General features: G+C 43.8%; 1 protein-coding gene across 4 annotated transcripts in view; it reads right to left on the bottom strand.

The window, feature by feature from the left end:
* Positions 1 to 4,319: 4,319 nt before the first annotated feature.
* DNM3 (dynamin 3) overlaps positions 4,320 to 26,260 on the bottom strand; it is a 701,664-nt gene continuing 679,723 nt past the window's right edge. For 2 of the 4 annotated variants that reach the window (XM_075565015.1, XM_075565024.1), the window contains one exon: positions 4,320 to 4,465. In XM_075565015.1, the coding sequence (XP_075421130.1) occupies positions 4,429 to 4,465 (37 nt within the window). In that variant the 3' untranslated portion in view covers positions 4,320 to 4,428. Of the gene's footprint in view, positions 4,466 to 11,905; positions 12,820 to 26,260 lie in introns of those variants that run through there. The other 2 variants (XM_075565031.1, XM_075565040.1) reach the window with 1 other exon arrangement.

Raw genomic sequence — 26,260 nt, 5'->3', positions numbered from 1 at the left:
AAAGTTCTTTTCCCCCTAAAACTCATATAGATTCCATTCTTCCAGAACTTTACTGACATCATAAAGAATCTTCTCCAGTTAGAACCATTTCCTTGCCTTCTGTATCTTTAACTCTGAATGTGCACCCCATGCATTTGCAAGTAGAATTTGTGGAATATGTTTCAGACCTACTTTTTCCATCAGAATCTTTCATATTTTATTTCCTATGACTGTTTCTAAAAGTGACGAACAGAAAGAGTAGTGATTAATGGGCTTCTTAGGGACAGAGTGAAGTGATCCAGTCTTCTATTTCGAAACACTTAGAATTTTTACTACATAAGTTCATTCTTCTACTGGACAGAAACTTCGATTGCAGATAGTTTTTCTTTTGTTATTGAATTTTTTATTATAGTTTAGGTGCAAGTTTACAGAACAAATCGTTCTCTGTTCTACAGTTTCTACACACTTTAAAGAAGTGTTTTATGGACACGTTTTGTGACATTGGTTGATTACCTCACTGTTCCAGCACCCTTCATGCACACTTCCTCCCTGGGTTCCCCGTTTCCATCGGTCTACATTTCCTGCCCTTGGCCCTTTGTCTTGGGCCAGTGCTGCCCGTCCGACCTCAAATCGTTGATTATACTGAGCAGTACATTTGTTCTGGGTGTAATTTGTCACTTTATAGGCCTTTTTTTCCCCCCTGAAAGTTGATCCTTAGGGGAGGGTACAATTCCAGGCTTGAAGGGTATATACAGGCCCTTCTTGGAGGTTACATCAGTCTCTACCAAATTAGTCTTTAAAAAATTTTTTTTGTTTAAAAACATTTTCCCCTCTCTGCCCAGGATCTTCTATGATGTTCCTAGTGTTGGTAGTGGTGGCTGGGCAGTCTGCAGTTCTGGCCTTGGGGAAATGGAGGCGGCGGTTCACATGGCCCTTAGTCTTTTGGGCTAATTGTTTCCTTCACTCTTCTTTACTCTGCATTGAGGAGAGACCAATAGTTTCATCTTAGATGGAAGCTCTGAAGCTGTGAAGACCCAGGCACTACTCACCAAAGTAGGATGTAGAAAACTGTCTTTGAGGACTATGTTATGCCAGCTGACCTAAATGCCTCCCGAGACTGTGGTCTCCAGGATATGTGAAGGTAAGTAAAAAAAGCATTGCTACAAAATCATAGGAACTTTTATTCAACAAAATTGTCCGAATGTGATCTTAAGACCCCAAGCCCAGTGACTCATTTCCTTTAGGTGTTTGGTTATGACTATGATATTTTCAGAACTTTGCCCCTTCTGTGCTCACTGGCTATATGAGGGGATACCTCCCCGCAAAACGGAAAAAAAGCTCTGCTGGGTGGAGTTTCATACACACATTTTTCTTGCTAGGCAAGCATCGTACAATTCGCTCTGAATTAGTTCACCCAGTGGCATCGCCTGGGAAAGTTCTCACTGGTCACAGTGAATTAATTTTTTGAAAAGCAGCTTCATTTGAACCTTTGTGTGTGTGTGTGTGTGTGTGTGTGTGTGTGTGTGTGTGTGTGAGTGTGTGTGTGATGACCGATTTAAGAGAACAGTGTGTGGCTGTGAAATTTTGTTTCCTGCTTGAAAAAAAAACCCTGCAGAAACTGTTGTGATGGTGAGCACAGCTTACAAGGACAGCACTGTGGGAAAAACTCAAGTGTACGTGTGGTTTAAGGGATGAAAATGTTGACTTGTAATGGATTTGGTGTTTGTTTCACTAGGTCAGACGGTTAATCAAGCTTTCTATTTAGAGGTTCTGAAAAGATTGTGTAACAGTGTGCGACAAAAAAGACCTGATTTGAGGTAGACAGGAGACTGGTTTTGCCACCACGACATGCAGCCATCTCAGTATGCCAGTATGGGGCAAAAACCAGCATGCCTTTATTGCCCCCACACACCTTACTCACCTGGCCTCTCTCTGTGCAACTTTTTGTTTCCATGAAGAAGAGGGACATGAAAGGACATGGATTTGATGGCATAGAGGAGGTGAAGATAAAAAACAAGGGAGATGCTGTCAGCCATCCAAACAGATGTGTTTGAAAAATGTTTCCAAGAGTGGAATAGCAGATTTGACAAATGTGTTAAATGTAATGGAGAGTACTTTGAAGGTGATAGGGTTGTTTTGTAAAAAAAATTAAATATATAGCTGGGCAGGGGGCAGTCCAGTTTTGGGGGGTACTCCCTCATATTAGCAGTACTTTCTGATACACAGGTAGAAAGAGTCTCTGTATATTTCTATGAACATACATAGAAATACACAAGGGAGCTTAAAAACTCATGGAAAACATGGGATGAAAATATAATGGAAAAGTTCCAGGACCTTTTCGAAGCCCACTCGTATAATCACAGGTGTATTCCCGTTCTCCTTCCTATGTCTGTTCAGCTTGCCCGTCTACCATGCATCTGTTTCTTATGCCTAGGCGTGCTGTATTTACCTTGATAGTCCTTTACTCATAAGCACCTCTTAGCGTCTGTCTTTGCCTTAACCATGTTGATTTGACCTCCCCCTTATTGGATATTGCCTTTCCTTTCACCCAAGTTCATATTGTGTCTAATCTCTAGCCTGTAATTTACCCTTCCTTCCCCTTCTAGCCCTGGGAATCATGAAAGAATGTTTCTTCCTGTGCAAAAATGGTTTCTTGACTTTTTATAATGGTGGTGCCATACAATATTTGTCTTTTTGTGGCTGACCGATTTTACAAAACATAATGTCCTCCAGGTTCATCCATGTTGTGAAGCATTTTGCGGATTCTTTCTTATTCTTTGTGTCGCATAGTATTCTACTGGGTATGTGTAACCTAGTGTGCTTAGCTGTTCATCCACTGAAGGGCACTTGGGTTGTTTCCATCTGTTTGCTCTTGTATGGGAATAGAACACGAGTGTGCATATATCCATGCATGCCATAGGAACCTTTGCTACACAAACATATCAGAATATGAAACTATATTTCTTGGTAAATCCTCCAATTAGATCTACACATTTCTGAAGGTGGTGTTTCCATCTCTCTTACTCTTTCCCTAAGGAATTTTTCACTAACTCTTTAATTTACACTGTGTCCAAATGGCACCTTGACATCCTGGAGGGATGTTCCTTTTAAATGCTCATTGGGTTTGGGGGGACTTAGAAGAAGTCTCAAGGGCAAGACTAGGGCTGTGGGGAGGCATGTGTTCCCAACAAAGTCCTCATAGAACAGCACCTGCTACCCTCCAAGAATGAGTAGGCCCCTTGTTGAGGGGCAACAAAGTTCCTGGATGCGACTTTCCTGGCCTTGTCCTCATTCATGCAGTGTTCAACGTTCCAAAACACTTCATAATGAGCCCTTTTGATTATTCTGTGTCCTTCAAGGAAATCTATCAAGATTATCCCTTCGGAATCCCCCTGAAAAACAGAGCTGCCTTTCTCTGTCTCAAATTCAACGGTCTCAGCACATCTCCTTGAGCGTCAGTGTTTTGACTGGACCTTTTTGCAAGCACTCTATATTAAGGCAGAACCCTGGTGGTGTAATGGTTACGTGTTGGGCTGCCATCCCTTTGATCGGCAGTTTGAAACCACCAGGAACTCGGAGGGAGAAAGACTGGGCTTTCTATTTCCGTAAACAATTACAGTCTCAGAAACTCGCAGGGAAGAGGCCTCACAGCGTAGACTGGATGGCATTGAGTTCAGTGAGTTATATATTAAGTCAAGTGTATTATTGAGATGCCTTGCCTGCAGCCATCCACTGACCATAGACCTATGTTTTAAGTATATTTGATTTGAAATATGCCTGCGTGTGGTGGAGTTATGCACTGGACAGACAATGACAAGGTTAGCAGTTTGAAACCACGAGAGATGAGGCTCTCTGCTCTCCTGAAGATCTCCAGACTTTGAAACCCAAAGGGGCAGTTCCACGCTGTCCTCTAGGTTGCTGTGAGTGGGAATTGCAAGCTATTGGTTGTAAGCTATTTTTTTAAAATGTGTGAACTGTAACCCTTTTTGACTTTCCCTAGTTTGCCTAGTTGTGGGATTCCTAGTTCACAGTCTTTCTATTTCTGACTTTTAAAGGAACCGCCATACCATTTTCCACAGTGTTTGTATTGAGATAGATGATTGTTCTTCTCCACCAAGTACCACCTTAACTCACATGCTTTAAGAACTTAAAGCCAATCTTTTTCTGTTTTCAGCTCCTTAGAAGGTCAAACGATGCATTGTTCACCCTGCCTATTAGTGGAAACACACTCTTTTTTCACTTGGGTCTTCATTAGAAACAGAAACTGAATGCATTTCTCTTTATATATATATATCTATATATACATATAGAATAAACTTTGTTTTTATTATAGACATGGATCAAAAATAAAAGCTTTTATGTACATACAACATACAGTGCAAGGGCCAGGCTTTTGAAATACCATGGAGAGACATGTTGTTGGAAACAAAAGGAGATGAGTGATGGGGGTTAGGATGGCCGTCCTGGAATTGCAGGAGGGGGTCGCCTAGTGAAAACAAAACAAAACAAAATAACAAAAAGAAAAACAAAGATGCAGGGGAAGAAACACTGTTGAAATCATAAGACAAACCCAAATAGATAGCATGCAAAAATACCCCACCAAAGTCAAACCCAACTCAGATGAAAACATGCAGACAGAACATGCACCGGAAAGGAAAGACCATACCACACGGCCAAGTTAGCATTTCCCACAACTTGTCCTGACTACCGGGGTGTGCGAGGCAGCAGTCATTGGCGCCCACCCCCCAATCTCATTATTATTTGCACCATGGAACCATACATTGAAATCCATGTAATCATTTTCAGGAGAACTGGGAACAAGTAGCAGGGTCAAATGCCTTTATGACCTGAGCATCTGAATCTCAGCCCTAACTGACACTCAGTTATAAAGATAACAACCAATTCTGTGAGACCTCCTTGGGGGTGTGTTGGTGGTGGTGGTGAAAGAATTGATAGGGAAATATGGCAAGGGAAGCATTTGTTTTAAATGGTGAATAAAATTAATATTAAGAGGGCATATGAGTAATGTAATCACAATGCCATCAACTCTAGGGCTGATATCAGGGAAAAGGACATAGAAATACAATTTTGCTTGGGGCCTCAGGAAACGAGGTGGCTAGTTCTGTCTGGTCCTTGGCTTTTCCTCTGGCTCAGAGTTCCATGACAGCGGCAGATCTGATTTGTTCTACCTGGGTCCTGGCTCAGTGAGCTGCGAACGGCTAGACCCTCCCTCTATCTCTAGCCTGGCTCACACTTGTGTGGCACAAGTGTCCAGAGTTCTGTTTCATTTTGACCCCAGTCTTTCTGGTATCTGCCAGGAGGAAGGTTTGCTGCTGCAGAAGAGAAAATAAACTCGACATTGTAATGAACAGCTCTGGCAGTAGGAAGACAAAATGGCAAATGGAGCTTTTCCACTGGTTTCCGGCCGAAGTTTATGAAGCTTAGATTTCCTCTTTTGAACCAGATAGGTAATGAACTCAACATTACAGGAAGTCATAGTCAGAACTGTGAAGCTATGTCAATAACCTATTTTCTGTGGGACTTAAAAGAAATTGTTTTTAAACTAGGTCAAGATTGACAGAGCAGATCATCAGTTTGAACATTCAGCAGTTCACACACATTTTGTTTCAACTCATCCATTTCAATCCCCTCCACGAGCTATCACTTATCCCACTCTATCCCATGGGTTCCGTTGCCAGCCCTCCTCCTTTCCTAACCCTCTGGACTCTGTCTGGGCAGCTGCTGCCCATGTACTCTTCAACAGTTGATCGTTCTAACACAGGAGGGGCTCAGTTCCGGACCTGAAGGGCAACTAAGGGCCATACAGAGTCTTGGTTTCCACTGCGGGGCTTCTTTTGGCTACCCGTCCAGGTGTTCGACAACATACTCACTTCCATCCTATTCCTGTACCACTTCAGTGAGTGGAGCAAGAAGGTCTACAAAATACAAAAACAAAACAAAAACAAAACAAACCTCTTTTCCATCTTCTCTGAGATGTTAATGGAGCCAAAGACCTGGATATTTCTAAGCAGTGGTTAAAAAAAAACAACAAAAAAGGGAGCTTACCTTCCCCCCAAAGTCCAAGGCTGATTTTTCTTCAGTCTAATTTAAGCAGGCTAAGCTCTGGTGCCCCCTCCCCACCCATTTAAATGATGAAGAACTTGTTATTGGCACCTAACCTTTCAACTGCGGGGGGTCTGCAAGCTTCTAGCGCTGGTGATCCAGGTAATGGGTGTCCCTGGTGTTTCCATGAAGAAAGTGTAATTAAATTCCTCTCAGGCTGAATGAGATTTATCACCTGCCCAGCAAACAGAATTATTTCTTGAATTCTGAAGGGGTTTTAGAACACTTTAATTACCTCAGCAGGGTGGGGAGGTGAGCCATTAAATTGAGCAGCAAGTGCACAGTGCTGAAGGGACATTCTGCCAGCAGAGGATCTGTTTAAAAAACTAGAAGAGCGAGTGTGCTTTTCTGCTCCAGAATCAGGATCTGGCTCTTTACGTCTCAGCATCCTTGAGCATCCTTGAGTTTGCTTCAAAAACCAGGGTGGCGTTTCCCCTCAAACTCCTTCCTGTATCTAACATTCCCGTCTTTGCGAAAGAGCCACTGTGGGCAATGAAACCGTTTCCAGCTCAAGCATCGTTTTCTCATGGCTCTCAGGAGTTTAGTTTTCATATGCAGCAGACACAGGGTGGGGGTGAAGGCAAGTGCTGAACATTCATGAAGAGTTACGAAGATGACCGAGCCCGTCACTGCCTCCACTAAGGACGATTACTGGAGGGCTCCGCTGCTGGCTCACTTTACAGCTCAGCACACACACCGGCCTACGCTGTCTGACAGGGTCACCGTGAGTCCGAGCCGACTCAGTGCCAGTGAGCCACAACGCGCCGTTGTCCAGGAGGATCTACTTAAATTGGGACACTGTTGATTTTTAACATCCAACTCTCTGTCCCGGGCCAATCACACTTAAAGTGAACAGATGCTTACACTGATAGCGGAACTGTTCTGAAAACACACATGGGAAAACTGTCAAATAAGCACCAATAAAGGGTCCTTTGATTTGGGTAGTTTTCAGTCGAAATGATTCGAAGCATATAAAACATATTCTAGAACCAAACAATAAATACCCAACATGATTTTATCCAGCCTCTTTTTCCTGGTAAGACACGTCTTTTGATGGAGCTGCTCGTGGAAGGTGTATAGGTAAGAGACAGAAACAACAACAAGGAAGGGTGGTTTATCACAGTTTAGCTCTACACCGTGATCATGTCCAGATCACGCAGTGAACCATCACCCCGCTCCTATTCTTTGGAGTGACGTAACCTGGGACCTGCACATTCACAGTGACAGACCCTACTCTCTCATCAAAACTCTTGTCAGTCTTCTGATGTTCTCTCAAGACGCAGGATAGGGAGGTGTGCAACGGACTGACCTTCTCCAAGATTCTGCGAATGCTGGGGAGCAGAGAGGGCCATTCTGCCTTCAGGACTCAGGACTCCAAAGCTCAGTTATTTGCGACAGGACCAAAACCCGAGGCAAAAAGCATCCTTCCTCTTTCTGTTCCCAGTGTTTCTTGTCAGCCTTCACCTTCCCAGTGGCAAAATGTCATAGTGCCTCATGGCAGGTGTCACCTCGCCCCTCCAGCTATCTAGGATGTGTCTCCTTCCTCGGCTTCACCCAACATGAACTCAAATCAGGAATGCAATGTCTCCCAATCCCTTGCCTTTAATTGATCTAATTTTCTCCCTTTAAAAATATCATCATTCTGCATGGATGGATCATGATAAGAGTTGTACAAGCCCCCCCATAAAATTATATATATCATCCTTCGCAAAATTAATGACAACCATGCAAAAATTCTCATTTGCCACATTGGGTCAATTCTCCAAAAGAGGTATAAATATTTAGAAATCCCCCTATCACTGAAATGCATAAATATTATGACTCAAACATGTATGAGAAAGAAGAAGGAGGGAGTCCTTCAAATGTTACAATTTATTTCAGGTTCAGAGATACAGATTCACATTTTCACATAGGTGCATGTGACCCACCCAAAAATGATCCAGGCTTCAGGAACTTGCTTCAGAAATTCCATTCACAGAGTCCACAAACCAGCATTAAGACAACCGCAAAGCGCCAGGAAGAAAGACAGTAGCAAGCACTCCGACTCATATTAATTGAGGAATTCACAGGGAAGACAACATTTCGCGCTGCGCGTTCCTTCATAAAAATGGAAAAGAGGAATCTGATTCACAGAAGGGCAGGAGACAGGTAAGCAAGCAAAACAGGCTATACACAGGAGATAAAACCTAAGCCAAGGGGATTTCTGGTTAGGAGAAATACATTTGATCAGATCAGCAACAGACAGTGCAAGAAGTTAAGACACTTTGTAAGACACAATTAAAAATTACATAATTAACAAAGTTTAAAGAATTCAAGGGTGAACGTGGAAAAGAAATGAATGCCTTGAACTGAGCCATGTGTGAAACTCCAGACCAGAGGTGAGAAACTCACCAATGTGCCAGTATGAAAAGGTCTTAAGACAAACAGGAGACTCCCCCGAGTTTCCTCTCTGTGTGCTCTCGCTCACACACACATACACAGGCATGTATGTAGTCATACAGACAAGTAGACATGCACATTCTGTGTGAGCTTCAAAATCATGTTAGCATTGCACAATACAGAGCGCCACGTAATCTTACACATACCCACTAGAAAGAGCAGCAAAGATGATCTAGACGACACAGTCAAGTTTTTTTGGAAGGGGGCAGGTGATCTGATAAATGGAGAAACATCTTCCCTGAAACCATCTAGCATCGTTTACACGACCAGACTCTGCACTCGCAGTTGCCGCCTGCTAAGTGCATTGAAGCAAAGGCCATGGCTTGGGTCCCACACATTTTCTCTTCCAACGTGTTCTCCGGGTCAGATGTGCACTACTCAATCTTCATTCTCAACACCAGAGAGATCCCATCAATGTCAGCCACTTATGACATTTTCTAAATGAAAGAAATTTATTGGAAAAAGTAGGCGACCTATCTGAAGTTTTAGCAGATGTCGTTAGAAAAAAAAACCCATCCATTTTATAATCCTCTTGTATCCCTCTATTTTTTTGACATTTACTATAGAGAGAAAATGACTATGTAGACCAACGAGCCCAAAATAATTTAGAGTTGTAATTAGAGATCTTCAAAGGTAGGTTTCCAGATCTGAAACTTCTTTATCAATCAGTGTTGGCAAAAGTTGTTCTTCCTTGGCAGTGAATTCTGATGCAAATGCCTGTGGACGCGACTCTGCCACGTTGCCATGGCCGTTCTGAGTTGCGTGTCTCTCAGAATGAATCCTATCTGGCGTTGGAAAGTTGTGCAATTCCTCAGGTACCTCATGAGATGTGAACTACTGATATCATGTACGATGGCACAGCTTCCACCCCTACCTCTTGCATTAGCACGCTTGGAAAATCTACTTATACACATAGTTGAAGCACATGTCTACATACATTATTCACAGCCACACATGTACATATATATACACAATGCACAAACAATCACATCATGCTTGGGGGATTTTAACAAGTGCTTTTAAACCTACCCAAAAGTGCACAAAATACATGTACTTACAGATATATATGTATAAAATATTATATATATATTACATAGAGACACATGCATAGAAAATGTGTTTACACACAGAAAGCATCAACATGTATCACATACTGGTATTAGGTCCCATTTCCTATTTTGAGAGTTATGGCTACAGGCTAAACGGAAATGTCATAAAATTAACCTGTAAGACTAGCTTTTAATTCTACGTTCAGAAGGCTTCTAGTTGTATCACAGGAACGGGTTTCATTATAATGGGAACAGGATGAACTTGCATTTGAATAAGTAGGAAATTTGCTAATAAACAGATCCTTCTGCTTTTCTATGTTACAGAACACAGCTAAAAGCAATATTCAGAAGAGTATTCTTGGCAGATAATTTTTGGAGTGCAATATACCTGTTCTAAATCAATACTAGTTCAGTAATCTGTCCACAATAGTATAAAGGGTTATTTCAGTTAGTCAATATGCATGCATGGTTTAGCATGTGACAATAGAACTAGATGTACCTACCAAACCCTAAAACACATTTAGTCTTTAGTTTTATTACACTAGGAGTCATGGTGCTACATCAGAGCAACCTGATAGGAGGACGTTACACACAAGAACAGCAGGGTGTGGAACACATAGAAAGCTCATCCGGTATGTTCCATCGGAAGGCCTGGTGTGCAGGCTGCACCTCAGACTAAATGCCCTAGAGCTTCTGCTGCCCAGGCTTCGCCCTCTCTCAGAAGACACATTCCGAGAGATGGGACTCCTACTAATCCTGTCATGTTGGACCGCATCACACTGGAAGTTGTCTCCAGCATGACTGCTGAGATTCCAGGGAGCCCGGGATCTGGGAAGGAGAATTTAGGAGCTAAGAAGGGCAACAATACCCCTAAAGGGTGTCCTGGATTATAACCTGGCAGCAAAGTCAAAGATGACAAATGCTGTTGGGTATGATTGCTTATAATCACTGGAAAGAAGCGTGGGTCCCCTACCCCCCAAAGAAAGCAAAAACAAAAAACCCACAAACTCCAACACGCTTTGACATGGTTTATGCTGATCTTACAACTCCCCAGTGGTTATCCACAATAGTTTCCTTTAACAGAGAGAAATTTTTTGAAATACAGCAAAATGCAAAACCACAAGTCGCAGAAAGCCAAATCTTGAAGTTCACAATCTGAGCTGCCTGTTTTAGAGATATCAAAGGAAGAAGCAAAGAGTTTCCTGAAAGGGGGGAATTTGATGACAAGATCTCAGTGCCGATTATTCCTGGTCATTGCGGAGGTTTACCTAAGATTTCCCCACTGAACTGAGATGCCATTTTCAACATGCAGTATGGGCCTTGCACAGCTGTCCCACTCATCTTGCAGTAATTTTTTTCCCAACGAGGAAAAAAAGACACGACAGGACTTAGAGTGACGGTGTTCTTGGTGTAAACATTTATTACTTAAACAGTTGAAATGTCCTTTTTATAAAACTTGTATTCTCCCATTTTTGCTTATTACTAAGTGGGCTAGTTATCAAGTAACCTTTTCAGGTAAGTTAAACACAATGCCATACAATTTATCAAGTTCTCTTTTTAATAATGGTTAAACTTTGCTTTTTAATGATTATTTTTGGCATGTGTTTTTTTCTTCATACTTTATGGCTGTCTGCTTTGGGCATAACCTCCACAGGAAATTAAAGGTAAGCTAACTTACAAATCATGGTTGTTCCTTTCAAAGGGAGGCATTGCAATTGGTGAAACATAAATGACTCCTGTAGAACCTGAAATAGTACCCTGGGATGTCACTACTCACTGAAGCCTTTCTGTCAGAACAGTTAGCAGACAAAATTCCAGTCGGTTTCTTGCTCTTTCCTACATGCTGGGCATCTGGTCTCAGGTTGCCCGACAGCTCGAGCCTCAGGCTAACCTGCCCTTGTTGGATTCAGAAATCTCAGAAACTGCCGATTTACTGTCCATCTCAATGTCGCAGTACCTTCCTCCGGAGGACTGGGCTAGAGCTCCTGGAGCTGGTCAATGGGAAAAGCGTGAGCTCTGCTCAAACTAAGGCATCTCTTATTGTCTTTCCGCTCCTGGTTCCACTCTTTGTAATATGGTCACGAAAACCTTAGAATGGACAAAACGTTTCACCTTACTTTAAAGCTAAGACAAATTCTTTTTTTTAAGATAAATTCTTTTATAAAGGAATTGCAGATTAGCATGGAAGCAAAGACATTTGTTATTCCACCTCAAAACACATAAGGTTCATGTCAAAATGTGACTCACCATGCCATATATGTATATAGATATTTATATATGCATGTCGGTGTACACATATCTACACATACACACATATTTATGCCAATATGAAGTTTTCAGCATCTTTCATGGAACCTATGAGGAGATACATTTTTAAATGGCTAAAGAAATTATAGATCCCCCTCCCCCCTCCAATACTTCTAACGATGGGGAATTTTGCTTCTTCCTGGAACTTTGGTGCTTGCTTGCCAAATTGGCTTTGAGTTACTGCTGAATATGCTTCCAGCATGGAGCAGAAACACTGCTGTGGGCAGAAGCACTCTAGGAGAAGCAATGCACTGCTCTTCCTTGCAAGCTACCCAGTGCTCATGGAAACGTTTTATTCTTACAGAAGCTTTTCAAACAACAAGCAAACAACCAAAACCTCTTTCTAGCAGTCCTAGGAAATCAAGAGGAGAGTGAAAGGTTTGGCAAATGTCGGTACGGAATAGCCAGCAGCACTAATAATCGACAACAGAACGTCTGTCATCCTAAGCATACGGTTAGAAAGCAAGATGTCTGGCTTAGTCTAAGCCCACCGCCTCATTTCGCTGCAGGATTATTCTTAATGCGCTCACCTGGTAGGTGACCAGGAAAACTTGGTCAAAGCGATTTCAAATATATGCCGGGGTAGGCAACTGTCACAGAAGCAGAGGGCTGCTACACAAACCTACCTTGGTCAACACACCATCTAAAGCCTCCAGGGGTCATTAGATTTCAGGAGTCAAATCGCCAAGGCCTGACGTGTTAGGAGCAATGGTGAATGAGTGACGCATACATTAGTAAAACTGGTTACTTGCCTACAGCTGTCCGCACTTGTGACTACTCGTGAGTTATTGCAACAGTTCTCAGAGGCGTTGCTTTCGAGCAATGCATTAACTGCCATGACCGACACATCGTTTAGTCTAACAGGGAAGATTCTAGTGGACGGATTATAGTGGGGCGAGTTGGTGATGGGGGTGGTCTCCGGCTAGAAAGAAAGAAAGAAAGGTAAAGAAGCCAATAGAATATCTAGCAGGAAGTGTTCCCAGGACAGAGAGGGAGTCCTCAGGCACATGCACGGACTCATGCACATGCATATACAAGCCAGCAGGTGGGGCTGTGATCCAAACCCCAAACAAATTCATTGGAGATGGTGTCCAAGGGTCCTTAGCGAGTCATCTATTTACATATATATTTTCAAGTATTTTTCATGTCGGCCCGCACTGTAACCTATGAGGAGGTACATTTGTAAGTGAATAGAGAAATTGTATATCCCCTCCCCTCCCGACGCTTCTTGAGATGTGAAATTTTGCTTTTTTTCCTTTTTTTGCCTGTTTGTGTACGGTCCACCTTCTGTTCATCCTCATTATAAAATAAAAACTAGGTGGCAGTTTTTTATATACAGATCTTTTTCAAAACAGAAGTCACCCCTCTTGATAATATGAAGAAATATTGAACTGCAAAGCCATTTGAAATACACTGCATATGTCTCCGTCTTATAAAGAGTTTAATGGTGGCATAGCATAAACGGTGCTCACAGGGGCCTGCTCTGAGAGCTCACGGGCACATTAGATCCCAGAAAGCGGTGGTTTGGAAGGTTTATGCCAGCTTTGTATGCTTTTTCTTCCTCTTTTTCTAGTTCCTGTTAGCAGTAACTGTCTCCAGTGTTTCATATTTTGTTTTCTAATTTTCCAGAGATGAGAAAAATCAGGACATTCCATGGTCTCCCCATGAGTTCTCTACAGTGATGGTGTGACTGCTGGCTCCTACTCTGAGCCACCAGCGTTCCGTAGCTCCAGACCCGCTCAGTGTCTGGTTTACAACCGTGTTTCTGATTGCAGATTAAGAAAACGCCAGGTAGTCAAACATGACTGTACCTGAAAATCTCAACATTAACAAAAATAACATTTATTCACTGAGACCCGTCATTTATTTCCTAAATTGCTTAGCAAGATGTGTGTGTGTGTCTGTCTGTGTGTGTGTGTGTGTGTGTGTGTGTGTACTGGGCCTTCTAGACAGTATCTAGAGAAGTAATTTTCATCATCAACAACATTCAAAAAGTTCTGAGTTGAAAACTTTCTTTTTTGATAAGACTCTGCAGATGCTTTTTACAGAAAGACTCCTAGATAATGAAAATGCTGTAGAGTTATCTTCTGTGCCGGAGAAAGCAATTGTGAGATGCGGTTAAAAGAGCTATGAAGTGAGATTGGACAGTGAGGGTTCCGTCAAAGGACACAAGATGGTACTAAAAACACTGGGCACCAACTTGGCGCTGCTACTCGAGGATTTTGTTTTTGTTGGTTAGTTGCTTCCTGGAGCTGCAGAGGTTGCCTTGGGAAGGTGCATCTATGCTCTATACTAGCCTCAGGGAGGAGGCCCTTATGGTGTACTGGTTACATGGTGGGCTGCTAGCTACAAGGTCAGCAGTTCAAAATCACTGGCCACTCTGTGACAGAATGATGAGGCTTTCTACTCCCAGAAAGACTGACTATCTCCAAGACCCATAGGGTCACTCACTAATGAGCAGGAATTGACTTGATGGCAGTCAGGTGTTTTTTTTTGCTAATTAGCCACATGACACTCAATTTTTAAAAGTGTGATTAGAAGTACGTATTTTATAGGTAGAGCAGCAAAATTAGACCAGTCAATAAACTCACTGCCATCAAGTTGGTTCTGACTCATAGTGCATGGCCCATAGAACAGAGCAGAACTCACTGCCCATGGGTTTCCGAGACAGCTACTCTTTCTAGGAGTAGAAAGCTTCACCTTTCTCCTGTGGAGTGGCTTGTGGTTTCGAACGATTGATCTTGTGCTTAGGAGCTCGACACATAACCCACTACTCCACTAAGGACTCCCAGACCAATCAAACCAGTGCTTACTTGGAGTAGAAACACAAATCCTCTTCCTACAGAAAGGAACTTGACCAATTCAACTCTTTTGGCAATTTCAGAGTGGGGAAAATCCTCCAGCTTCCTTCTTCACTTGTGGTTAGGTGCCGTCCAGTCAGTCCCGGGCCTCACAGCATCCCGATGGACAACAGAACTAAACACCACCTGGTCTTCCCCTATCCTCACGATTGTTCTTACGTTTGGGCCTATTTTCACACCTGCCCTTTGTTTAGCATGTTGTTCGTTCTCTTTCAAAATGGCCACATGGATTTAACCCATGTCCCGATTCTTGAGCCTGCCACATATTTTGCTTTGATGGGAAGTTTCTAGAGGCCAGAGGTTATGTCCACTTCACTGATTTCATCCATCGCTTGGTACGTTGCTACAGATAATTAGCTTCTCAATGTCCTCTTGTTCACCTGCTGGAATTGCTAGTCTTCCTTCAAGACTCACCGATGGGAAGCTTTCTCCGAGCCTACCTTCCTTTCTCTATTCTGATACAGATGCTTCTATAGCGGTGCATCCCATTTCTACGAGAAATTAACACATAGAGTTCTAATGAGGTTCACATGTTTATCTTCACTGATTAGAAATGAGCTCTGTCTCACTCGTCTTCAGTTCCAAGGGTCTAGCTCGGTGCTTGTCATTCAGTCACTAAATGTTTGACAAATGACGAATGAAAAAGTGCTCCTGGGAAGTGAGGGACAGTTTATGAATGCTTGTGAGATCTAGTTCACCATGCAATAACAGCTTGTTAGTAAATTGCTACTGTGGCAGAGTGGCCTGTGAGGTTGAGCCCCTTCAATCGGCCAGCTCTAAGAAGCACCTGGCGTTTCAGTGCTTGGAGGCTGATGACTATCACCTGCTGAGTAACACAACCTTCTCTGCCTGCAGGGAGTTTGTCAAATAATCATGTGCTCTCAGCAATTGAACAATGATGGGAGGGAGGGGATTTTGAACTTGAAGGGGGAAACTACCAGGCGGTTCAATGATCAGACTGAATTTGGGATTTTACGTGAAAAGAAGTGCATTCTAAGGTCAGAGTTCATGACAGGCAGGATACCATGTGGCATGATGAGTTGGAAATTGTTCTGTGCACATGTGATGACAGCCAAGAGAGAAAGGCATGCACACCGGGTTCTCTTCAGATTCTCCCCAGTCTTTCCTAAGTGTCCCACAGGTTTCAGCCTCCCAGTCCTCTACCCCTGGCTGCTATTTGTGGATCTCACAGCACTTACCACTATTTGCAAGCATTTCCTGACTAGATCCTGACCAATGCTTGTTTCCTGCAACAGACTGCAAATTCCTTGAGAGCAGAGAGCATTTATTTTCTATTTAGTACATGTATCTAGCATTTAGCATAATACGATTACAACGTAGTAATATATATTTTTGGATAATGGTCAACCAAATGAAAGCCCCCCAAAGTGCCTAAACAAAGATGCATAACAGGTCAAGGTGAGCAGGTCAAATGAGGCCAGACATATGTGTCTCATGAGGCAGGCGACAGTCTTGCTCCAATTATTAATTTGCACAATCTAATCCACCCAATGCTTCTAGGCTTCAGTGTCCCACGCCACTCAGACAGAGGGCCTGCACCATGTCTTCCAGTTACTTATCACCGTACTATTTATGATACACTCACTGTGTGGTCTATACCACGGCGGGGCGTGGTTCTCAGAAACTCAGGTTCGACTCCGTGGGAGAAGAGCAGAGTCAGACAAAGGGATAGAGACCACACTTTAAGCGGAAAACAGCGGCAAGATTCTGTACTTTGGATTGCGAAGGCATATTCTGGGATGCCTGAGAATACGGGAACACCAGAGAGCAAATATGGCTTTAACTGCCACATATGAAAACGGACGTTTCTAGAGGATGCAGGGCTGTGCGAGAGGTGAGGGAACCACATGAGGCGCTGAGGCCTAAAGGGAAGAGCCTGATGGTGGGGCTCGGAGTAGCACTTGATGGGTGCAGGAAGCACCCTTCCTCTCTCCAACCCCTTGGTCTGTGCTGATGGGACAAGAGGCCATGAGTAATGGGAAACTGCAGAAACGAGGCAAGGCAGGAGACTAGAATGTGTGTTCTGACTTCGTGCCAGGCCTTTTGTTTGTCTTGCTCACCACTGTCATGGACGGAATTGGATCTCCCCAATATATGTGTCAGCGTGGCCGGTCATAATGCTCAGGGCTTTGGCAGTTGTGTCATGAGGTGATCATCCCCCGTCATGTGTGGCCTGACACGATCAGCCCTGATCTGAAGGAAAGGGATCAGGGTGGGACACACTGGCTGTACTCAGGTCACCTACCTGATCCAACATAAGGGGAGTTTCCCTGGGGTGTGGCCTGCATCACCTTTTGGCTTAGAAGAGACACAAGGAGAGAGACGTGAGCAGAGAGGAGAACCTAATACCACCAGGAAAGAAGAGCCCAGAGCAGTGTGTGTCCTTTGGGCCTTGCTTCCTATGCTGAGACACTGCTAGAACTAAGAGACCCATGGACATGGCATCCCCCTAGAGCAGCGGTTCTCAACTTGTGGGTAGTGACCCGTTTGGGGGGGGGGGTTGTCTAACAACCCTTTCACAGGGGTCACCCAATTCAAAACAAAAAGTTATAGTAGCAAAAAAATAATTTTATGGTTGGGGTGGGGGGTCCCCACAACATGAGGAACTGAATTAAAGAGTTGTGGCATTAGGAAGGTTGAGAACCACTGCCCAAAAGTCTGCATTCAGATGGAAGACTTCTGACCTCCTAAACTGTGAAAAAATAAAGTTCTGTTTGTTAAGCCCATCCCCTTGTGGTATTTCCATTATAGCAGCAGTAGATAACAACCACCAGAGTATCCCAGAATTTAGTATGGCCTTTGAATCATGGGCCGTTACCACCCCTCCCCTTATTTATTTTGAGCCCGCTAAGGGAAGGAGAAAGACAGGCTTTCTACTTCCGAAAAGAGTTACAGTCTTAGAAACTCATGGGGAAGTTCTACCCTGTCCTATAGGGTGACTCTGAGTTGGCATTGACTCGACGGCAGTGGTTTTTGCTCTTGTTTGCCTTTGGTAAGGGTATTCCTAGGCCCTAGCATTGAATAGGCACTGAATGAATACTTGTTTGGAAAATTAATGATTGGTGAATTAATGATGGAACAAGGAAAATATATTTCCAACTTATTTTCTCAAAAAAAATCATGACATATTTAAGATATTTTCAGTATCAGGTCAAAGTAATCCACATATCAATTTGCTCAGTAACATGAAAATCTGAAAATAGAATAGGCCAGAAGAACCTCCCACCCTCCTGGAAGAAATGATTTTCTTTGTGAAACTACAAAAATCCCAGGAGTCTATATGTAAAATTTTACCAGAAAGCAATTCAACAAGAACATGAACTTGTTCAGGGTGAATTTTCTTAATACGCAATGCTAGGATGAGCGCCAACTTCAACACCAGAAAGACATTGAAGGTTTACTGTTCAGGTTCATTTCACTGGTCCAGTTCCTAACCTTTCAAAGACTATCCAGAGACATACGCCTCACAAGACTGTTAGTTTTGGCAAAGCAAAGTTGCTTGTTTTGTACCAACTTTTCCTCAGTGGATTTGTTTAGTGGCGAGCTTCATTAAGTAACCCGCTGTATTGAGACGGAGCATCTTACACCCCTTATATGTGGGCGGCTTCCGGCTCGGATAGAGGAGCCATACTTCTGCCTCCCGATCCAAGAGAAAGATGCAGGACTCCAGGTTGTCTTTGGAGCTGCAGGGATGGCCCCTGGGCAGTCTTTTAGACAATGACAAGTTTGCCAGAGAGCGAAATGCTCACACAGGCTGGGTGGTGCGGTGGGGGACAAGCTGGAGCCCCAATGACAGGGGAAAAAGGGGCATTTTTTGTCACCTGACTTAGTTCTCTTCTAAACATGAAACTCACCTGTTCTTTGGAAGAGTGGGTTTGAGCGTCTGGGGTGGGAAGCCACGGTGAACACAGGCCAGGGCAGACTCTCAAAGGGGAAACAGCTTTGGAACATCAGCGGATGGGCGAGAGGCGGGAACGACCTGTCCTCTAGCTTCTTGTCTCCCTCGGGTGACAGTGCAAGGCAAAGGCTTGTTGTCGTTGTTTTTTCTTGCCCTACCTCTATTCCTTTTTAGGACGGGACACGGGGGTTAGCTCCATAGCTCCATCACCTTCCTCTCGCTACGCTTCCATCAAGACTCATGAAGATCCAGGGCTCTTCCATTGCGCAGTCAGACCAGCCATTCAAAGGCAGTGGTTCTCAAACCGGGGCGTGTGTCACAATCCCCTGGAGGGCCGCACACAGCGTTTGCGACGGGCAGGGCACACTGCTAACCAATCTTAGATGGTGCTGATGTAGCCGGTCCTGGGATTGGGCACTGAGGACCGCAGCTCTCGGGTATAATAAATGATCTTTGACCTCCCTTTATTAACATGGCAATTCATTGGACAGATAAAGCTCAAAACAGAAAGTGCTGAGAAAAATATGAGAAAGGAGGAAGAAATGGTTGCAGAAATAGTTTGATGGCTTTGAGAATCAGAATCAGATCAGTTTGGGGTTTACACGAGCGGTTTTCTTGTTGGTTGTCACTAAGGCACAGCTACTTAGGAAAACGTGTATTTGCTTATGGAAATGAAAATAAGGATAGAAAGTATATTTAAATCTGCATTCTAAATCCTCATATTTAAAAAGGGTAGACTTAAAATCCATATTAATAAATTAACCAAGTGAAAAAGGGAAATGTGCAAAAAAGATATACAAAGGTTGATACTTCTAGCAAAGATAAGTTCCTTGGAGGGCAATTATTTGCATAAAAATGACATGCAAGAAAGACTTCTTTTATACCACAAGTTCTACTTATTAAACATAACTGCAGCTTAAGAATACAGTCCGGCTGTGAAAGCTGGACCCTGGGTAAGGTGGAAACCTGTCGGAGAAGGAAAATGCATATCTTTCCCAGCAATTGATAGTAAGGTGGTGCCTGCTCTTCAAATCTCGATCTGAACCCACCACTGGGGATCACCTCTTAGCCAAACAGTAGACAGGCCTACAAAGTGAACACGATACTCGCGAGGAACTTACTTCATAGAACAGCCACTCCTAAGAGACGAGAAAGGCAGTATCTGGCCTAAGACAAGCTCAGAAGGCAAGGAGGGGCAGCAACGAAGGACGAACTGAAACAGGGGCTCCGGGGAGAGAGGGAAGAGTGGGGTCGTACTGAGGGGGTTACCACCCGCGGCACCAATGTACAACGTTTCTGGGTAAGACTGAACTATTGAATTGTGTGATATGTGGATTCAGTGTCAATAACACTGTTTTCAAAGACTGTTCAATTGAAAACTCGTTTGCTTGGTAAACTTTCACCCAAGCCACAATACAATCTTTTATAAATAAGATAATAAAACGACTTTGCAATTTAAAAAAAAGGTTAAAGTCAGGAATCTTTGCAAGAATCCCCCAAACAGAGCATTCCCATTGAGCTCCAGCTCCCACAGGCTTCACGCTCAAAAATGTAATGGGCACATTGTTACATCTGGGCGCATGGAGGCATGAAAACCTCTGGCTTTCAGATAGCAACCTGCTCAACCTCTTCAGTGATGAAATAGGTTAAAAAATAAATAAATCAAGGTTGTCACCTGCTACCTCCTTTCTTCTAGCTATAGCTGATGCATTTCTGAGGAAATATGAGAAAAGAAAAACCACTTGCTTGCGTGTTCTGAAATTCAAGGAACCACCGTGGACTGCAGAGCCACTTGTCTCTGGAGCCGCGAGCGTGGGCGCAGTGCGGCGCGGTGCACTATAGAGTAGTTCTGTGGCAGGCACCGGAAGGCCTTGCTTCTCCATGCCTCTCTTGAATTATTTAAACCTTTTTCCAAGTCGGAGGGATGCAGGCATGTCTTCGCATCTGATGAATTGATGTGAACAGGGATTACTTGGTTCAGTTCTCAGCGCTGTCCACAGCACCAGCAGAGGGCAGTGTCCTGACTAGTAGTTCACTAAGTAGGCATGCGAGACTTGACTGCCTCTCCGGCTGGTTGGAAAGCCTCAAACAGACTGGTGGCCATTGACTGGACAGCGGCAGAGGTGAAATGTTGAGGTTGGTTCTTAGGGTCCCGGACCTTCAATTCCTCTTGTGAATGGTGGCCCTAGGAGACCAGGTGTGGGACACAGTACTTGATACTTCCACCCTGTGTTTATAGTTTGCTTCTGATTTGCAGCATTCACTCAGTAAAAAGGTTTTAGATATCTATAGGGTATGAGGCTTAGGAATATGCTGTTAGAAGTCTCATGATTTTGTCCACATAGGAGATACAATTATCATCAAAAATACTATGGGATTTTGTCTAGGCTGCAGCCATTGTAAAGGCTTAAGGGATTTTCCAAGGTGTATCTTATTACATATCTCAGCCGGCACTTCTTGCCCCTGTGAAAATGAATCCATGCTTTATACATAACTGAAGCTTAAGTTATAGGAAAGTGTGAATCAGTTCCTGAAATTTGATACAAGAACCTAAGGAGAAAAACAGTCCATAGTGTTTATGTGTTGGTGCAAACATGTGCTAGTATGTATAAAATAGGTCCTGAGATGAAAAGTAATGTTATCTGGTTTATCACACTTGCTTTAATTTGTCTTAATATCTAACTTAGATTTTACCCCAAAGGAGGGGTACAGATAAACCCACTTATGCAGAGTGAAAAAAATAAATAAGCAAAGGAGCTTGAAGGCTGATTTGCCCAGATAAATTCTGCCAAGTTTTCTATTTGCAAAAAGATGTTTATCGATAGCCCTCACCCTGGCGTGGTTATCAGTGGGGCAGATCAAGAGAGAAAGATGTGTGTTTTTTAAGTGGTTCTTAAAATACACCAAAGTATTGGGCTGAATCCTAAACAGACTGCGATTAAGCATTGCGAGACAATGTAGTCTGTGTTCTTACCTCCTGCAATCAGCCCAGCTTTTAGCTGGGTGCGGTGCCAAGAGTCAGAGCTACAGTAATGAAGGCCCCCTTGCCCAGCTCTGAAGAAGTTTCTAGCCTGACTGGGAAGAGAGGCAAGTAAGCAACGCCAGGAGGAAGACCCGTGCTGGGACAGGACTGCGTGAGACTTTCAGAAGCACCTAGCCCAGACCGGAGCTGGAAGGAGGTTGGAGGATTAGAAGGACTTCCAGAAAGGATCAGAGGTTGCAAGGACTGGCCTTCCAGGGAGAGGAAACAGTAAGGGCAAAGCACAGAGAGCTGGAAAGGGCACTGTCGGTGGGAGAAATCAAGAGGTTTTCCTGTGACAAGTGCCCAAACTGCTTGTTTGTCCCACGTCCTAATTCATAATACAGGTAAACGAGAGGGTTTTTGTGTTAAGTTCCTAATTGAAAAAGCATCATTTTTCTGATTAATTAAAAAAGAAATAGCCTCTGCACTCTGCCACTGAAGGTCAGCTAAGAAGGAAACAGATGCAAAGCAGCAGAAGTGACGAGGAACACAGTGCTAAGAAAACTGCCTGCAGAGAAAGAACGTGATCCTTTAAAAAGAGGTTTATTAGCACATGGCTATTGAACAAACCTGATCCCCCTCCCTCCCTCTTGCTGCCTTCCTTCCTGCTCGGGCAATTCCCAAGGTGGCTTCCAAGGACTTACAGTCTGCAGAAACTTAGCCCGCTGAAGGTGGATGGCGTAAAATGATCTCTGACCCTCTTCTATTCTTCTGTCCACTTCTTTCTCTCGTCCCCTCACTCCCACCCGGGCACCAAGGCGGAAGGGGAGGAAATGGGAGAGAGAGAGAGAGAGAGAGAGAGAGAGAGAGAGAGAGAGAGAGAGAGAGAGAGAGAGAGAGAGAGAGAGAGAGAGAGAGAGAGAGAGAGAGAGAGAGAGAGAGAGAGAGAGAGAGGAGCAGCTGAGAAGTAGCTACTCCCTGGAGTGAGAGGCAAGCTTGCACTCCAAGACGCACATGCCTTGTCTCCATCAAGTCAAAGGGAAGAAGAAACAGAAGAGAGCATGGAGGAGGGAGAAGGCAAGACTCTGACTCTTTCTATGAAACAGTGGCATTCAGGTCTGCTTTACGAAGACAGACAATCATTCTACACCCCTTTCTGGGAGAGCACGGTTTCCGGCATGGGTGTGTGACATGGACTGGCTATGCTATGTTACCTCAGAGAATGTAAGCAGGTGATGAGAAGCATTGATAGAAAAGTTAAGCTTCCAACTGTCTTTCTTTGTTTTAATACACAGACAAAAACAAGGCAAACCCAAAGCGCATGAGGAATCTGCCTGGGAACAGATTCATGTTGCATTAACATCGCATTTCTGCTTGCCCACGACCCCTGGTGAATGAGAGGCTGACTTGACACACACCACCTGCTAGCTTTCTGGTCATTTCTATCAGTCCAGTTGATACAAATGGAGACAAAGCGTTGCTGTTTACCAATGACAAGTCCAGGGATTAAAGAAAAGAAAAGAATTCCAGCAGGAGGAGCTCTAACGCCTTAGAGCGCAAATGTGAAAAACCAAAAGGAGTCTGAATGCAAGCCGAGAGGCGATGTGCTCCGCAAGCTGCCGTGTCCACGAGCAAATACGTGACTCAGTGCGGTGAAATGCCTAGTGCAGAGCCCAGTGATGGGACCGGGGGCCACAGCAGGGCCACGCTTTCTCCCTTCTCCAGTCTCCTCAAGCGGAGTCAGTTAAACTGGGGTGACTCTAAAAATAAGGGGCAAGCTGGGAGGGAAGCAAAAGGCTAATTTCTGGATAAGTCTAGAAGTTATTCTTTCCTCCTCCAAGTGCGAGGTTGTCTTTAAAGGAGTCTCCTACTGCATTTTGAAGAGGGAATTTTCATTGTTGGCTGGCCATAGAAAAGCCCCAAACTCACTGCCACCGAGCGCATGCTAACTCGCAGTGACCCCGTAGAACAGGGGAGAACGGCCTCGGTGCGTTTCTGAGACTCCACTCCTGATGGGAGTAGAACCCCCCTTCTTTTGCTCTCAGAGCTGGCTGGTGGTTTCGAAATCGTGACACTACCAGGCCTCCTCTGTTGGCTGAGGCACTAGCAAACTCCTGTGGGCCAGTCGCCTTCCCTTGGTGGCTTGCTGGGAGAACTCTTTAAAAACAAGAGAAATGCTGTATCTGTAAAATTTGGTGCTAAATGGGTAGGGAGTAATCATAGATCTCCTGGGCCATATGAAGAGTCTGCAGAAAGAAGTAGGGCCTTCTAACACACACACATCAACTGGGACACAAAGAATTTGCTGAGGCTAACAGTGAGGTGTGTATGCATTTAACAGGGCTTCACGGTGCAGGGCAAGCCTTTCCATCCTGGATGGTTGGGGGCATGTGGGGGGGCTGTTGAACACAGGACGGTCAGAATTACTCAACCTGAAGGAAATTTTCAACCAGCCCCTTTTAATCTCTTGCCAGAAAGAAGTCAAACTTTTTGTTTTACACCTTAATGGTATGCCCACATTTTAAATTTTTATACAAGCTCCTACAGAAACTTTAACTAGACCAATTCAGACCAAGAGTCACTAAATAAAGCTAGTCTAGACGGAAAAAATCTATGAAAACCATATGTCTTTTAGGCATCTGTCTTACAAAAACTGCCCTCGTCCTAGAGAAATAGTCCACAAAATATGCTTTCAGGAAAATACTGCCGTAGTGATCAGAGGAGCCTGTGCTTAAAACATGGCTGGGCTCAGAGAATCTACCGCGGGCGTGTTTATAAACGAGTGGCTTTTGTCCCCACTTGGGTCTCAACTGTGAGTCGGACAGTCCTGAAAGAACAGGCAAGGGCAGAGAGCATCTAAATGCGGATTATTCTAGAAAGAATTAAGAGTGGTTACACTTTTGCTCCTATAGAACCAAGGTGAACTCAAAGCTACTTTCTCACCCACAAAGGTCTGTTTTTGGAAAATGCTGTACGTGGATGAGGCCAAAGCACTACGACATTTTCTTCTTCTGAGAACCTCATCCTGCTAGCCTGGCAGACACAGGGAGGAAGGCAGGTGTTGGACCTAAGTACCTGAAGGCAGTCTGTCCGGTGTAACTGGGGGGAAGGCCCAACGGAGAGACCAGGGCACGCAGAAGGGCAGGGCTACTCAGCAATGTTGTGGTGAGAATGTTGTAAGGTGGACTTTTCTAAAGGTTGGCTTTTCTAATGCCACGTGGCTTTCTGGACTGGGGACACTGGTGAGGGCTACCTTCTCTACCACATCCGCACATTTCTACACCTCAAAAAGCACCTGTAGTTAATGAATGGCACGCAACGTGGGAAAAGCCAGAGATGCCAACTTTAATGTTAAAAATGACATTTTAAATGAAGACTGGAGACCCGGTGGAGACAGTAGGTGGAAACTAAATTACACAGATTACTTGTGACCCTCAAAAATATTTGGCTGAAAATTCTTGCTCTTTGGTGATGGGTGCTCTGGGATAATATAATCAGAAGTAATGGCCATTGACCCAGGCACCCCCAGGGTGTCATTCAGTCCCCTAGAAGACTGGATGGACAATATAGTTTCAAGAGCCTTATGTGGAGAAGACAGCCTGGGTTGGAGGAGGTGGGTACAGAAAAAGCAAAGAATTCTGTATTCAGTCATACATCAATGTTTTCAGGGCAAAACAAGAATCAGCATTTCCACATGTTTATTCAAAAAGAATGAGCTTTAAAGCGGTTTAAAATAAGCTATGTAGTTTTCAAGTGTTAAGTGTTAAGATACTGATGAGCTAATGAAGAGTGTTTGAATAGTAAAACAAATCAAGCAATCATGTCAATGCTCCCCATTTCAGATTCAAAAATGGAATGATAGGGCAGTAAGTAAGTCGATCACAGCCCATTAATGAACCAGAAGAATTTTTCTGGTCCATCAGTTTTCGTCCTGAATACCTGGAAGCTACTCTTACTAGGGCTAAAACCATAAGTTCACTTCAACTCAACTGATATACAGAACATGAATTTTATTTTGACCTCAGGCCTAGGTCTGTGGAGGGAAATCACGGCAGTGGTTTTTCTAGTTAGCACATGTACTAGTGTTTGCTTAATTTTCTATCCCAAGAGGTGATGACTAAGGTAAAATTTATCTATGAAATTTTACTTGTTATTAAAACATTTTCCAAAGCTCCCGAGGGGAAACAAGCAATTCTAATTGTTTTTAAGTAAGTGGATGTTTCCTTCCATTTTTATAGGTCTTTCTAAGAGAGTGGTGGTCCAATAGCGCTGATTTATCTGGCCAAGACCCTGGAGCACAATCCTAAGGGCAGATTTACCTGCAGTAAAACAATGCACCCCCTCTGAACATTCCTAATGTTAAAACAAAAACCACGCAAAACACCCACCCTGTCCAGAGTCCGGAGTTTCGAAATGGCTGGTCTCATTCTACAGGGACGACACAGATCGGTCAGTCCAGTGAGTGAATCCATCATGGGGCGACTGTGTCCACTCATCTCACACCCCCACCACCACGTGTGCTTTACTCCTGACTCCCGGCCCCCTGCAAACTCGCTGGACCATGCTCGGTGTGAGCTGTGAGAGTTTCCTGCCTTCTTTACTTTTTAAAACTTTTTATTGT

The sequence above is a fragment of the Tenrec ecaudatus genome, chromosome 1 (genome assembly GCF_050624435.1).
Source record: "Tenrec ecaudatus isolate mTenEca1 chromosome 1, mTenEca1.hap1, whole genome shotgun sequence".
Lineage (NCBI taxonomy): Eukaryota > Metazoa > Chordata > Mammalia > Afrosoricida > Tenrecidae > Tenrec > Tenrec ecaudatus.
This window is presented reverse-complemented; position numbering and strand designations above follow the sequence as displayed.